The sequence below is a fragment of the Schistocerca cancellata genome, chromosome 1 (assembly GCF_023864275.1).
Source record: "Schistocerca cancellata isolate TAMUIC-IGC-003103 chromosome 1, iqSchCanc2.1, whole genome shotgun sequence".
In the NCBI taxonomy this organism is placed as follows: Eukaryota; Metazoa; Arthropoda; class Insecta; order Orthoptera; family Acrididae; genus Schistocerca; species Schistocerca cancellata.
Window position 1 is genome coordinate 77,665,589 of NC_064626.1, and position 15,056 is coordinate 77,680,644.

Consider the following 15,056-nt stretch of genomic DNA (forward strand, 5'->3'; position numbering starts at 1 on the left):
TCCTGATTCGTAGTGGCTGCATGGATCAGAGTGGTGTCTGTTCCACAGTGGTCGCAAAATGATGACAACATAACACCTAACGTGGTGAACGGCAACATTTCACTCTCGAAGCTTGGTCTCCAACAAAAGACCCCTAGTTTTAAAATTAAGTAACATTGAAAGAAAGGTCGACAGAATAATTCTGTAACATCACTTTTTAATTTTTTAAGTAAAACTCCGAATTCAGTAACACGACATATTTTAAACATAGCTGCGCAACAGCAACGGTTCCACGTAATAAGACTAAAAACAGCCGACTAGTTGCAATGGATAAAGTAATCTTTACCTAGGTTTGTCGCTTGTGAGCTCTGCGACATCCATGTACTAATTTTTATTTACATGACAAACCCTATTTTCAGGGCTATATTTTAATTTGGACTAATGGATCTATGCAGATATTTGTAAAAACGACGATGATACATCATTCTATATTAATGTAATACTGCCGCCTTCTGAAGAAGACAGATTTAAATCTGACGAAACCTAGGTAAAGATTACTTTATCCATTGCAACTGGTCGGCTGTTTTTAGTCTGATAACACGACATAGTTTCATTTTGTCGCCGTGCTACGACGGAAAATTAAGTTGAGACAATAAAAGACCTAGAGACATCTAGGAACAACGATTTTATAATTACTAACAAAGAAGAATATGTTTGTCTTCTTGGGTAGATAAAAATAATTATGTCTATTTGATCGTATTTTATTATTCTGTAGGATGTCGCCCAACTTACACGTTAGTTATATACAATGTTCTGAAAAGTAATAATCCATTTCAGCAGTGATCATGTCGTGATAATTATTAGAAAAGTACCTTTCAAAAAATATTAGCGAGAAAATTAATTCAGTAATTTTAAATGTGGCCATCTTTAAAAGGGAACCCATTCGTTTCGTGTAGAAATTTAGAGCAGCATTTAGTTCTAGTTAATTCACTAACATTTTTAAAACTGAACCTGCAAATTAAGAAACGAAGTCCAAATATAGCATTAAATGAGATTTTCATGTAAGGAAAACCGTTTAATAATCACAAGGTCACGCAGTTATTAAATGGATCGCTCGCATAAAGATTATGAGCCTAGTTGATATTTTATTATTTCAATAAAAACTCAATGAAACCTCACTGCCATTTTAAAGAAGTAATATCCATTGCAGACATTGCACCTCGAAGAAGACAAGGTTCACTTTCAATTTTTGATATATCCTAAACTTTATATCGTAAACTTTGATTAAGGAATGGTGGAAACTACTTATTCTAGTAACAACAGGCTATATTAAAATGCAACAAATGTTATGCTTAGTGTGAAGGCTATTACAATTTTATGCAGACATTTCGAAATAGTCATTACGAAAGCTGCTAGCAAGAAAGCACTATACGCTGTACAGCTCGTATAGTATCAGTATGTATAAATAAGCTCGTCCTCTACAAGCAGATTTTTGCAGTCACATCACAACCTTTTCAAAATGTGCACCGCTCTCAACAGAGACGTGGCGCAAACGAACAGTGAAATTTGGCATCGCATCTTATAGTATCTGGACCGAAATGGATTCAGTTGCCACACACATCAACGATTGACGTCCGCTCAGAGTGGTGGAATAGTTCCGGTAGACAACATCTTTCGATGTATCCCACAAAACGTAGTGACAAAGCGTCAGATGTGGTAGGATGGAGGTCAATCCAAGCCTGCGTCAGTAAATTTGCTATAATCCAACGCAAGGACTCTATTCCCGAAGTATGCAATCTTGTATTAAGAGCACTCGGTGCCTCGTAGACCCTTCAGCGCTTGCTGTATGGCGAGACGTTTACTACTTACCGGTTATCACACGAAAAATGGTTCGATAATGGTTCTGCTGCATACCGAAGCCCAAACAGTAACTTTCGAGGAGTGCAGTAGTTTCGCTTCTCTACACCGATGGGGCGGCTTTTCGGAAGGCCGAAGTCGCCATTTTGGAGATTCCATTCAGGTGGAAGTGTGTTTCGTCTGTGAACCAGATGTAACGATACTAAATCTTTCATTATCGATGATTGTGAGAAGCTGGTTCGCAAAGTCTGCTCTTGGAGGGCACAGGCACGACCAGGTGACTCTTGTGTGAGTGCTGGAACGCTTCAAACCTGTGCCTGCTATACTTCTTCGCAAGGAAATACCGGTCGTTGTGGCAGTGTGGGATCTACCATACTTTTACCTCTGGATCGGAATTTCCCCCTGATCAGATCCATCCTTAAAAACCTGTACACAACCGATGCTAATTAATTAAATTTTGGCCCGATTCCGATTGACTGTACATCTGAGAACAGTAGTAAGAAACACATACAAGTTTAAGAAGTGAGCAGGACACAAAAAAAAAATATTACCTTTGCGAGGACGCTAACGGCGAAAGGAAGCATCTCTGGCGTGTTGGAGGTCAATGTGTATGCAATGGATTTCTTGAGGTTGTCAAAAATCACACGACCCTCCTCTACGCCTGTGACGATGGTAGCGAAGTTGTCATCAAGCAAAATCATGTCCGCTGCCTGGTGAGACAGAAAATAATTTTCTGTTTACATGCTTATTCCTGCACATATTAGTATCTAAGTCTAACGTAAACTCTACTTTCTCTTAATTGATATAGATACAGTAAGTACGACGAACTCGAGCAAGGAATAAGTTTTGGACAGCAGCAAAAAACATTTATCTTGAGAACAATGATAAAATTAAGGTTTTCTTCCTCATACTTACCATCTGTTGCTTTCTATCTTTATTTTAGGGGTAATTTTGTTTTTAATAATTACTTGAAATATTATCCCAAGATTGATGTCAGTAATTCTGGATCAGACAGGAGGATTATCTGACTTCATGAATGTAAATACCTTCTCGCACTAATAATTGATTCCAAATACGGAGTTAATTTCATATGTGGATTGTTTTTAAGAGCTTTCACATTTTGCGGGAAAGTAATTTCTTCAATTTTAACTAACATGAATTACCATCAACAAAAGTTTTCCGACATATAAATATCAATTCTGAAAAGACATATTAGCTGCATCACTTTGTTTTTATATTTTCGTAAACATGAACCGTAGCATTTGAATTCCCGAAGACACATCTGTGGTATATCAGTTATCATTAAGAAATTCCATTATTTTATGTTACACAACAAATATTAATTCATTTCAGTAGTGTAGTAAACGGAAAATTTCTCATGAACGACGAATTTTCAGAATAAGTGGGAATTTAAGTATTTTTGTTTTGAATCACATTGTCTGTTTAAAATGTGGTAATGGTATTGGTGTACATTTTTATAGAACAACAATCGTAATTACGAACAATATAAATCAAAATATTAAGATTATTAACTACAATTAACCACTCCTAATTATCATATAGTGAGTAATGTGGTTAATGTATAAAACTGGTACATCATTAACATTATTATATTTTAAGCTTATTACTGTATTTCATGGTTCACAGTAAAAGCACTTCGTTTCATACTTTTCTTGGAAATTTCGATGTTCATAAGCAATTTTTCGTCTACTACTACCACTACTTCGGTTCGACACACATGCTGAATGCGAATGCTTGAAATAACCATCATGTTACCTAAAGTAATAGAATTATCTTTTCTCTTTAACATTAATTTATTTTTGTTCTTCAACGAAATCGAAACGTTTTCTGTCAACTCACATTAAGGATTTTTTTTTTCTTTTGGCAAATGCTTGCTGAATTGTTACCGACACTGCAGAGATGAGCTCCAAAGAGAGAATTGCAAAATCTCTTCTTCTGTTAGGTATAGGAAGCAGCGACGAAAAAGTGTGGGAAGCATCCACTCGTTATTCATTTAGAATTGAAGGGCCATTTCTACTACATATTCAAGGATCAGTGTTCATACAGAAAGACACATAGTTTACAGATCGCATGGCTGGACCGCGAAAGTATTAGTGGCGGGCCGCGAGTTCAACATTGTAAGTGGACAATAGTCATTGTCTGATTGCCCTCCTGTTGGCTTCTGAACCAGTATCTAAAGTGCTTGAACAAAAGTAGGTCCAGGGACATGAGTTTGCCGAACATTGTAATTTAGCTGGGCGTCATGAAGGAACGAAAGGTCTGGTAAAACTCGGTTGGTAATCCATCAGGTCCTCCAGATTTATTAACTGCACCCTTGTCCAAAGCGTCCCCCGCCTCTTCAAGCGAGATTTCCTTCGTTAATGAAGTCACTATCGGCCTGTCAAAAGTGTGTGTCACTTACTGTAACATTTCCACAGTGGCTTCATCCTCTATGGGTCTTTCCCCATAAAGATGACGAAAATGATCCTGTATGCCTTTCGCTATGGTTGCGTGTGTTGTATAGAAGCGACCATCTCGCGCGGTAAGGCATGTGATTAACCAGCAGCGATGTTAGCGCATGTCCACCACGATGTGGTGCATAAGTGGGTACCTCTGTGACCGTTCGGTTGTGTCGCCGCGAGCGAACTTTGGCGCCTTATAAATGGCAGTTTGTCAATGATAGTACGTGAGTCTCTATGCAGTATCGTTTTCGTTGTCCGTCTGGTGATGGGAGCAGAGTGTTGATGTTTCTGAGCACTGCATAGTAAAAATTCAGCATCTGTCAGTGACACGCAGCCGTGTCGGAACTTCGCAAGTGGCATAAGTGTCTTGCAGATTGCTAGTTTGGCGCAGAGGAGCCACCACGCCAAAGCAGAGGTGCATTGGGAGTGACGTTGTTCACTGTTGGCCCACAATGTGGCGACTTGCTGACGGCAGTCCAGGTCCTGGAGGTGAGACATTGTGTTCATACCGTCCTAGGAAAAAGGGGGCAATGTCAGAGGAGTAGAATCTGGCCCAGTCACAATGTTTGGTGGTGCCCAACAGTGCATGAGTATTAATAAATCGTGTGTCCAGTGCAGTGACTGTTAATCCTCGAGCACACGGAAGATACGCGATGTCAGTGGCTTCACTGCCTTCACACACTAAAATCGCCTCATCACTGTCTGCAGGACCAGCAGGCACCACATTGGCTGTAATCATAAAAGTCTTAGAGTGCGTTTGTTGCGATCCTTGCAGGAATGTGAAGTCAACTGCTGTGGCTTGTATTGTTCCTCTCAGAATTTCGATCTTGGAAGGGGACCTAACGATGTTGATATTCATTGTGGCCAAGCAGTAAGCCTGGCGGCGTGGTGGTTAGGCAGTATGATGGAGGAGAGAAGCTGGCATCATGAGTGACGTCACACCCCACCTACTGCAGTCCTTCCACTGTTATTGAAACCTCACCATGCCCCAGATTGGGGTCCCGCACGGTCTCAACGTCCTTGGCCCGCAGTGTGGGCACAGAACTCTATTCGTGTTCGATAAGATCGTAGTGGTTGATTTTTCGAAGCCACTGAGTGGCTTTGCGGCTTGCACTGGAACCTTCCTGCTGATCACAGTTTGCCATAGGGGACTGGCTGACAGATGCCGTCCATCTTGCCATCCATTCTGCGGTATCAATGGTGCCAGCCTCATGGTTGGCATCCTGCTGGATCAGTTCGTCTTCCTCCGGCAGGTGGAAGCTACCATGTGACAACATGGTCCTGCGGTGCTGCTTTTGGCACTTCAGTGAACACTGTTTTCGTTTGTGGCTTTCCGTGTTGGATGATGGCATTGGCACATGAGTCGCCAGCACAAAGGCTTCGGTTAGTATGATAACTCAATCCTGCGGTGAGCGGTGCCTGTAGAGTTCTGTGGAATGAATGTCAACAGACAGAGTTCTGCCACTGGCCAAGCTGACTAATAGGCCAGGCATTGGTCCATGGAGGGTTGTTCTGGTACTATAGCATCGGTCTGTTGTGTCTGGGATGGCGGAGATGCCGTGAATGCCACCGCATAAGTTACTGGGAGAACCATTGGCGTCAGTGGAGGTACCATATCCTGTGGTGGAAGTCACGTAATCTGACAATCGAGGCTACATGCCTCAAAAAGGAATTAAAGTGAAGGCATATTTATTCCGGTGTTTTTCTTTAGAAAGTCCGGATTTTTAAAGCAATTTTGTGTATGAGAAAAGACAGTAATTCCGCGTGGCATATTGAGCAGATCGGTGACCAAAAACTTGGGTGCATTAGACACCGATAAACTTAGTAGCGTGGCGAGCATTTTCATTTAAGAACGATCCGTGTTTAGCAGCTGTTCAGATTTCGGGAAATATGTTACCATAAACTTGCTAACGTGAATGAAATGGTTTGTGCATGACTGTGTTAGCATTAGCACGGGCTTGGCAGTGAACTTGCAATTCGAAACTTCAGAATATACCGACGTTTTGCGAGTATTTCCACCTTTCATTCAAAATTAAGCCCTTTTACCGGTTTTTAGAATAGTTACGTTGTATGCACCCTGGTACGAGTTGCAGTACGGTAGGTTTCTGCTTGGCTTTCCTACCGGCGACCCGCTGCGACAAGTTCATAGGCAGGCGCTGGTTTAAACCCAGAAAGGAACCGCGCCGCTCCACCTTCCTAATCGGTCTACTGGATTCCGATATAATTGACCGTTAAAGAAGAAAAATAATACCGGTTAGTAGGAGGAAATTGTACAACACACCCTTCTGAAGGAAGAATCTATTTAAAACCTAATCTAAATACTGATGATAATTTTGAAATAGGTAGAATGTAGTGCAATCGCTCACGAACCACACAGGGGGGGGGGGGGGGGGAAAGGGAACCACGTAATATTTAATACATAAAATGCTGATAATACAAAATATATTGATTGGCTCAAAAGAGGATAATCAAACGGTCGCCAGCCCGCTAGAGCAATGAATCTCCAGAACCTTAAGAAAGGTTATGGTAAAGGAATTTAAGCAAATAGTCACTGGCCTGGAAACAGAAGGTTATCACGCTTTTTCACAACACAACAGTACACGAGAATATAAATGAATAAGAAAGAACTGAGTTTAGAACTGAGTTTTCAGTTACTTTAAAAGACTAAATTTTGAAAGTAAAGTTAAATGAAATTACTGGTTAAATACATTACTACCGGTAACTACAACTTCGTTATGTGAAAATTGACTTTCAGTAGCCTCATTGTAACGTAATGCAAAATTTAGAAAAAGGCAAGCAATCTACTTTTGGTTATTGACAGATTGAATTGAACTTACTCTAACCAAACGAGCAACTGATTTTACTTTTAATATGACAACCATAAAATACATACCAAGACAGCAGAAGTCACTCGCTAAGTGAGTAAATGAAATAGTGCAATCTTTGTGCTGTATCTTTAGTTATTAGTTTTGCCAATGAAATTTTACATTACTTTAAGTAAATGAAGTTAATACTCAAAATTGCAAATTAGTTAAGCCTCTGTTACGCAAATACAAGAATGAATAGTTACTGAGGCAGAAAATTTAGACTGAAAGTGGTCATTAGCAAACAAACAAAACTGGCAGTAAATAGTTAATCAATTTTCATATTTTTACGACAGTCGAAGTCTTTATGGAAAGGAAATGGACGCTGTTTGGTAATAATGTCTGAGGACAATGACAACACAGGTGCCCTACAAGTTTTGACGATTGCAGGTTATTATTCGAGTTAGTCATAGTTTCGGAAAGAAATCCCTTTGAGTAATACCCATACAGGGTTATATTCTTTCACTTAACGGTCTTACGATGTTGAAGTATGTAGCCGACGACAAAGCTGAGCTGCCGCTGTTGCTGCTGCTGCTGCTGGTTGAGACCCCGAGTCGCCTCCAGAGCGACAGATAATTATGGGACAGGCAGCAGTTAGAAATGCAGCTTCCTCCGCCTGCCCACTACTACCGTGCTCTCAACTCTTGCGGGTTAACGAATTAGGAGCGCATACACTGGCGCGATCACAGCTGCACACCGCGTCTCTGCTTCCTCTCTGTTCGCACCGTAACAGACTCACTCCATACGTAGAGATAAACAACGGCACTGCTACTGCCATTTGGTCATTGCTGTCGATATACTAAAGCTCCCTTGGCTATTACCCAGCAACACAGAATAATTACATTATAATTACAATCAATTATATACAGTCAGAAATATACAGGGTGTTACAAAAAGGTACGGCCAAGCATTCAGGAAACATTCCTCACACACAAAGAAAGAAAATATGTTATGTGGACATGTGTCCGAAAACGCTTACTTTCCATGTTAGAGCTCATTTTATTACTTCTCTTCAAACCACATTAATCATGGAATGGAAACACACAGCAACAGAACGTACCAGCGTGACTTCAAACACTTTGTTACAGGAAGCGTTCGAAATGTCCTCCGTTAGCGAGGATACATGCATCCACCCTCCGTCGCATGGAATCCCTGATGCGCTGTTGCAGCCCTGGACAATGGCGTATTGTATCACAGCCGTCCACAACACGAGCACGAAGAGTCTCTACATTTGGTACCGGGGTTGCGTAGACAAGAGCTTTCAAATGCCCCCATAAATGACAGTCAAGAGGGTTGAGGTCAGGAGGGCGTGGAGGCCATGGAATTGGTCCGCCTATACCAATCCATCGGTCACCGAATCTGTTGTTGAGAAGCGTACGAACACTTCGACTGAATTGTGCAGGAGCTCCATCGTGCATGAACCACATGTTGTGTCGTACTTGTAAAGGCACATGTTCTTGTAGCACAGGTAGAGTATCCCGTATGAAATCATGGCGGTGAATCGAGGAAGTACAGTACATACTGACGAAACTAAAATGAGCTCTAACTCTAAAATGAGCGTGCCGAAATGCACGCGTTTAATTACACGCTGACTGGCGTGAGGTCTGGAACAGTTAAGGGAATTAATAGTAGCAAATAAAGTACGTAGTTGATATAATACTTAACTTTAATCCACAATTGGTGTACATCGCTCTTGACGGTACATGTTATAATCTCAATATCAAATGCTATGGCGCCTTGCTAGGTCGTAGCAAATTACGTAGCTGAAGGCTATGCTAACTACCGTCTCGGCAAATGAGGGCGTAGTTGTCAGTGATCCATCTCTGGCTAAGTCGGCTGTACAACTGGGGCGAGTGCTAGAAAGTCTCTCTAGACCTGCCGTGTGGCGGCGCTCGGTCTCCATCACTGACAGTGGCGACACGCGGGTCCGTCGTATACTACCGGACCGCGGCCGATTTAAAAGCTACCACCTAGCAAGTGTGGTGTCTGGCGGCGACACCACAGGTCCACCACATAACATCTTTTCTTTATTTGTGTGTGAGGAATGTTTCCTGAAAGTTTGGCCGTACCTTTTTGTAACACCCTGTATACCCTACTACAGATTAAATATATTTCTGCAATGAATATTACTTATTCATAATCAGAAGTACAGTACAAGACATATTATACATCGAAAAAATTTGGATGTTGCAGAAGGTATTTCATCTGCATTTTCGGTGTTACACAAGCTGAAGACTAGTGTGGGACTGGGATTCGAACCCAGGTCTCCTACTTAGTAGACAGATGTGTTGACCACTACGCCAGCCAGACCCAGTGGTCACAGAAACTGAACGGACTACCCTAGCATGCCTCCTGTCTGACCCAAATTCTCAACTGACACCACACACTCCTGATGTTCCGCTCCTTCTCACTAGCCTCATTACTTGCGGCACTTCGCCGATTCTTGTAAGAGTTCGGGCCTGGTGTGCATCTGCTCTGAAGGGATCACTGGCTGTCATTAAAACTGGAAATTTTTGGTAAGGACTATGGCACCAAGCTGCTGAGGTTATCGGTCCCTAGACTTACGCACTACTTAATCTAACTTAAACTAACGTACGCTACGGACAACACACACACCCATGCCCGAGGGAGGACTCGAGCCTCCGATGGGGGAAGCTGTGCGCACCGTGACAAGATGCCTGAGTCCGCATGGCTAACCCGCGCGGCCGGCTATCATCACCTGAATTTTATATGTGGTATGTGGTGTCTGTTCTTTCGGACATGTGCCGGTCTGGCACAAATTTTCAACTTGCCCCATTGATATAAATAAATGCTCATTGTCAATTAATGTCATTAATTCGTTTTTGTCTTGATTCAGAGTGGCTGGAGGATCAAAATTATGTTTGCTGTTTTGGACATGTCGAAAAGAGCTAACAACACGTATATAAATAATTATGATTCGGCAGACTCTTATTTGGGCTGTCATCTCTAATTCCATCCTTATACTTGTGTCTCTTGGGGTCTGGATGTTGTCTTCAGAAGATCGAGTGCTTGTTGTATTAAAAAACTAAAAACACGCCTCGATTGCGAAAAAAGCACCCAGGTTTCGGCGTCGATAACTACGCCTTCTTCAGAACAACAAGAAAACCCACAAGTGCCTAAGAAGACCTTTGACAATGATTAAAAGAACACCATAGCTATACACTTATAAACTAAAAAGAAAAGGAAAACACAAACAGTACATACGTACAAAGACAAAACCATTAATTAACTTAATGGTGTACGCTTCACCTCACATCGGCCTATGTTCGATGGGCCATGACCCGCCATAAACTGCAGCTACAAACGGTCGCTCACTTACAAGCCTGACCCCCTATGTATGCACACTCGCAAGACAAGGGAAGTCACTTGAATGCGCATGCGCATACGAATACGAGAAAGTTTATACATGGGTCGGGGCTAAATAGCTTGCGCATGTGCATACATAGCGGGTCAGGCTTGTAAGTGAGCGACCGTTTGTAGCTGCAGTTTATGGCGGGTCATGGCCCATCGAACATAGGCCGGTGTGAGGTGGAGCGTACACCATTTAGTTAAGTAGTAGTTTTGTCTTTATAGATATGTACTGTTTGTGTTTTCCTTTTCTCTGTCGTTTATAAGTGTATAGCTACGGTGTTCTTTTAATCATTGAAAATGGTCTTCTTAGGCACTTGTGGGTTTTCTTGTTGTTCTGAAGAAGGTGTAGTTATCTGCGCCGAAATCTGGGTTTATACTTAACACTAGGTACTTTTTTCGCAATCGACGCGGGATTTTAGTTTTTTTAACATATTAACCAACGATTGCTGGCGCGCTGCGATGTTGAAGTTTCTTAAGCTTGTTGTATTGTTGATCGCGTTCATTTAAACTTATGGACAGACTTTTTTTGGTTTCATAAACACTTTATTTTTATCTGCTATTACTTTTATGTTGTAATTTCATGCACTGACGCGTTCCATGACCTTGGAGATTTGCTCCTGTTTGGTTCTACGGAATTTGACGTGTAAATAAAATAAATAGAGAGAAGATATTTGGGGGAACTTTTGGATAGCACCTCTCGTGTGTTCTACACTGTATGAGCAAGTGCTACTCGGCGCTCGTTTCTAGGGCTGGGCTCGCTGCGGTGCTGCAACCTGCCTGCTTGGCGACGTCCGAGCCGGTGACTCCCATGGCGACGCCGATGTCTGCCTGCTTGAGCGCGGGCGCGTCGTTGACGCCGTCGCCTGTGACGGCCACGATGTAGCCCAGGCGCTGGCAGCTCTCCACGATGCTCAGCTTCTGCGTGGGCGACGTGCGCGCGAACACGAACTCGTCGTACGTGCTCAGGATGTTGTCCAGCTCCTCCGACGACCTGCGCACCACGTATGCCCACAACATCCTTACAAATCCTGCAAACCAGAGAAAACTGAAACGCACCTTGAAGCAATAGCGTAAAATGTATGAATTTTTAATCATACAGATTGACGGAAACAGATGTCACTAGTTCGATTCCAAAATTTAAAAAAAATGCATGCAACTACGATTCATAGCATAACTGACCGTATCCGTCGTGTTTCCGAAAAATAAATATTTTAAATGTGATCCAACTCTGTTTTTGTCTAACGATGTAAGAGCGCCATTACTGAATCAGTTACATTTTCTTGATGTTGTTGTTGTGGTCTTCAGTCCTGAGATTGGTTTGATGCAGCTCTCCATGCTACCCTATCCTGTGCAAGCTTCTTCATCTCCCAGTACTTACTGCATCCTACATCCTTCTGAATCTGCTTAGTGTATTCATCTCTTGGTCTCCCTCTACGACTTTTACCCTCCACGCTGCCCTGCAATGCTAAATTTGTGATCCCTTGATGCCTCAGAACATATCCTACCAACCGGTCCCTTCTTCTTGTCAAGTTGTGCCACAAACTCCTCTTCTCCCCAATTCTATTCAATACCTCCTCATTACTTATGTGATCTACCCATCTAATCTCCAGCATTCTTCTGTAGCACCACATTTCAAAAGCTTCTATTCTTTTCTTGTCCAAACTATTTATCGGCCATGTTTCACTTCCATACAAGGCTACACTCCATACAAATACTTTCAGAAACGACTTCCTGACACTTAAATCTATAATCGATGTTAGCAAATTTCTCTTCTTCAGAAATGCTTTCCTTGCCATTGCCAGTCTACATTTTATATCTTCTCTACTTCGACCATCATCAGTTATTTTGCTCCCCAAATAGCAAAACTCCTTTACTACTTTAAGTGTCTCATTTCCTAATCTAATTCCCTCAGCATCAGCCGACTTTATTCGACTACCTTCCATTATCCTCGTTTTGCTTTTGTTGATGTTCATCTTATATCCTCCCTTCAAGACACCATCCATTCCGTTCAACTGCTCTTCCAAGTCCTTGCTGTCTCTGACAGAATTACAATGTCATCGGCGAACCTCAAAGTTTTTATTTCTTCTCCATGGATTTTAATACCTACCCCAAATTTTTCTTTTGTTTCCTTTACTGCTTGCTCAATATACAGATAGAATAACATCGGGGAGAGGCTACAAACCTGTCTCATTCCCTTCCCAACCACTGCTTCCCTTTCATGCGCCTCGACTCTTATAACTGCCATCTGGTTTCTGTACAAATTGTAAATAGCCTTTCGCTCCCTGTGTTTAACCCCTGCCACCTTTAGAATTTGAAAGAGAGAATTCCAGTCAACATTGTCAAAAGCTTTCTCTAAGTCTATAAATGATAGAAATGTAGGTTTACCTTTCCTTAATCTTTCTTTTAAGATAAGTCGTAAGGTCAGTATTGCCTCACGTGTTCCAATATTTTTACGGAATCCAAACTGATCTTCCCCGAGGTCACTTTCTACCAGTTTTTCCATTCGTATAAACCTGTATCCACCTGACCAAAAGTCTTGTTCCTCCTGCCACCGAACTTCACTAATTCCCACCGCATCTAACTTTAACCTATCCATTCCCCTTTTTAAAATTTATAACCTACCTGCCCGATTAAGGGATCTGACATTCCACGCTCCGATCCGTAGAACGCTAGTCTTGATATCACAAGTATATTTTCTTTGAATTTTTACACACATCAAAAACGTTTTGCATCACCCCGGTTCCCAGAACTCTTGAAGACAGACGTTGACTGTGGAGATTGTATCACAGACACAGTCCCTTCGACTGTTCAGAGATGTCGCTAAACCTGCCCAAAGATGAGCACAACCGTGCATGATCAGCGCCTATTATACGGAGGGGGTCCGACATCCGATCAGTTCCAGTCAACAGAGAACACGTCGGAGAGAGAATGCTGAGCCAGATGAATCAGATTTGGGCAACGAAACGGGGAAATTGTCAGTAAATGATACAATCAAAAATTTTGAATTTTCAGGAACGGAGGAAAACTTTCAGAGGGTGAGTATATGGAACGTAAAAGGATGGGCTTTCTGGTGTTTAAAGACCAGAATGAAATGGACATTTTATCATTACTGCAGTTGCTAAGTTTTACAATCTCTTTGGAAAAAATAAGTGGATAATTTTGGAATAAAGTCTTTTTTTTTTTTTTTTGAGAAAGCAATAAATATGCATGGTAAAGTTCTGTATTTAGCAGCGTTTTAATTTGTTTCGTTTTGACTCATGCATTACCACAGTATTGTCACACTAATCAAACTACTCGAATGGTTTCATTGACATCATCAGTGAGAATATCCGTAGCAGGAGCAGTACTGCGTACAGGATATTTCATCAGATCATTATAGGAATACCTGCATTCATAAGGAACATAATGAAGTAAACGTTTAGTGCCTTACATTTCGTTCTTCTTAGTAACTACTCGTCCAGTGTACGCCTTTCAAAATTAAAAACAACAGACACTTCCGGAAATAAAAGATCGAATGTATGCTTTTGTAATCCTTTGTATTCAGAACCCACAACACAATGTTTAGAATACATAAAGGAACGTGTATGGAGCCTGGCTCTCAGGAATAACAACAGTGAACTTCAAGAAGACAACAGTTGAACTTCAAAAAGCGAAACGTAACACGTAGTGCATTAGGTATTTTATAGATGGCACGCGAAGATGACCACCATTGAATGGGCATTATTCCAGTAGCAAAGCACTTTCAAAAATGACGTCTCTGTAAGGAAGTCGCTAAAAGACATTTACAATGTGTGGAACGAAGCTGTTTTTAATCAGAAGATGTATCTATGTGTATAGAATCTGGTACAATTCTTAACTCATGTTCTCAAAATTTGGAGTAAGGCCGTTTCGAAAATGACAGTATCAAATATTGTTGCTATCCCGTTGCATCGAGAAATACTCACGATCGCCTAGCGAAAGAAATGGCAGGCGAAATCGAGAGACATTAGTAAACTGTTCGAAGTAATTGTGGTGAACGTCTACAGCGAAACCCGGTCGGGACGAAGTGGCTGTTATAAAATCTCACAGAATGTGGCTGAAATGACTGAGCTCAGTAATTTTAGAGATGGACTGGCGCCACTCTCCAGTAAACCTATGGCCTCCAAAAAAATAGTGTCGTTGTGAAACTGGTGGTTGGGGAAACGGTTAGATCTTGAAACGTCCCCTTTGAAAAATTGTGCATGACTGTGCTGGTAAACTTTTACGTTATTTGATTTTCAAACAGCTCTGCAAAACTCAACGTACTCGAACAGTTTTCTCTTTACTTATTCTGATCACCACTAAACTGATACACAATATTTTTAGCGCAACGCAATCTGACTTTCAATAATCCCTACAAAAGAATGGCCCTGACTAACAATAACCTTTACCTTTCAGGAAACACTTCCCTCACAAAAATCTTCGTTAATCGAACTACTACAATACAGCGAGCGCCAGTACTGCCAACTAAATAAAAGATTTTGTCTACTGAAGGCACTAACTA

General features: G+C 41.5%; 1 protein-coding gene across 1 annotated transcript in view; it reads right to left on the reverse strand.

Annotated features, from left to right (window-relative positions):
* The window catches only part of LOC126171883 (sodium/potassium-transporting ATPase subunit alpha-2-like), a 139,144-nt gene that overhangs the window by 24,387 nt on the left and 99,701 nt on the right, over positions 1–15,056 (reverse strand). The window contains exons 6-7 of the mRNA XM_049920878.1: positions 11,308–11,525; positions 2,388–2,542 (exon numbers count right to left, since the gene is read on the reverse strand). Of these exons, the coding sequence (XP_049776835.1) occupies positions 2,388–2,542; positions 11,308–11,525 (373 nt within the window). The remainder of the gene's footprint in view (positions 1–2,387; positions 2,543–11,307; positions 11,526–15,056) is intronic.